The sequence below is a fragment of the Amborella trichopoda genome, chromosome 3 (genome assembly GCF_054954075.1).
Source record: "Amborella trichopoda isolate Santa Cruz 75 chromosome 3, AtrichopodaSantaCruz75HAP2 v2.0, whole genome shotgun sequence".
NCBI lineage: Eukaryota > Viridiplantae > Streptophyta > Magnoliopsida > Amborellales > Amborellaceae > Amborella > Amborella trichopoda.
In genome coordinates, this window is record NC_142338.1 from 2,500,001 (window position 1) to 2,501,514 (window position 1,514).

Below are 1,514 nucleotides of genomic sequence, written 5' to 3' on the forward strand. Positions count from 1 at the left end.
CTTCCGGGGCCTGTGGATCCGCGCCTTTTTTATGGCACCTTTGGCCCTGATGGAATTCTTGAAGCAATAGTGAGGAAGTATGAGCCACCCAAGAGCTCATTTCCTCAGGTAGCTTCTTGAATTTGGTTATTTTGGGCCTCTCTCGCTCTAGGGGTTTTAGAGGGTAGCATCTTGACTTTGGTTATAGTGGGGCTTCTTGCTCTCTCTTGGGGTTTAAGGGGTTAGTTTGTATTGAAATACTTGTGTGGAAGATGGGGAAGGTAGAGGAAGAATTGTATCATTGGAGATATGGTGGTTAGAACTGATCTCTAACTTCGAAGAGAGGTGAGCTATTTCTACATAGTGTTGTATATCTGTTTTGGGGTTTCCTTTTCTTAAGTAGGCTTAATTTTGTGAACAATTCACTAAGTGTAAAAGGAATGATACGTGAGAAGAAAGTATATATTGTCTACTAGGTTAGTGTGGAATGTGTAAGTGCATATGCGAAGGATCAATACAATATCCTGCTTATATATTATAATTACAATATACACATTCAATATTAAGTTGGTAGACAATATGTATTTTTTTTTAACTGGTGTAGTATAGGTGTTTGTGATTTATTTATATTATTGTCATCTGTATTTATTTATTCAAGACAAGCTTGTATGTTCATATTGATCAAATAGATACTGAGCTTTGTCAGAGAAACATGACTCTTCACTCGATAAAGAAGTGGAGAAAGTTGGAAAATATGTTTCCTCAAATCTGAAATATTAATATTGACCTTGGCTTATTGAGAGTGAGTAAGAGAGAGAGAGGGATCGTGGCTCAACCCAAAAGAAGTGGATATATATTATGATCATGGTGATGACCTTCTTATCACATATGTCTGGTTCTATGGATGATAATTTGTTTTCTTCGAATTGACTCAATGAGAAAAAGAGAAGAAATTAATAAAAAATAGGAGTTGAAATAAATACTGGCTTAAAATGGAGGACAATATATTGTGATATCTGAGATCATGAAAAATTTGGTCTTTAGGGTCGTCAGTCCCATTTATTGTTGTACTACCAAAATATCGTTGGTTCAACTGTGGGTCCCAGTCTTCATTGCTCGCCATCTGAGCCATTGATGAACGTTGATGAGCAAAATGACCATGTTGTTGGTAAGACCCTTTTTCTGTGTTTTGTGAGCGGGCAAGGTGCTCAGTTCAAATCACATAGGACCTTAACTTTGGGGTGGGGGGGTTTGGACTTGTTCTACTTAGGCAGAATTGGCTATCACTCTTGCCGGCCTAGTTATTTAAGGTCGATAAACTTAAATTAGGGAGGTGTGCCCCTTGGTTTTGACTGAGCGAGCCTGGGCTAGTGTAATAAGAACTGTAATAGGGTGATGGCTACTAAATGTGACACAGGCCTAAATGACCACTTTAATAGTGGGTGAACCTGCACCCTTGAGAGGAAGGTAGATAAGCGGTTATGTAATGATCCCTGACCTAAATCTCATCCAACCCGATAAGGTCCATGCTGAAT

At 38.6% G+C, this 1,514-nt stretch overlaps 1 protein-coding gene across 2 annotated transcripts in view; it reads left to right on the forward strand.

Moving 5' to 3' along the window:
• LOC18439759 (increased DNA methylation 3) overlaps positions 1-690 on the forward strand; it is an 8,481-nt gene extending 7,791 nt beyond the window's left edge. For both annotated transcript variants that reach the window (XM_011627124.3, XM_011627125.3), the window contains one exon: positions 1-690. This exon is cut by the window's left edge and continues 152 nt beyond it. In XM_011627124.3, the coding sequence (XP_011625426.1) occupies positions 1-120 (120 nt within the window). In that variant the 3' untranslated portion in view covers positions 121-690.
• The last annotated feature ends 824 nt before the right edge of the window (positions 691-1,514 follow it).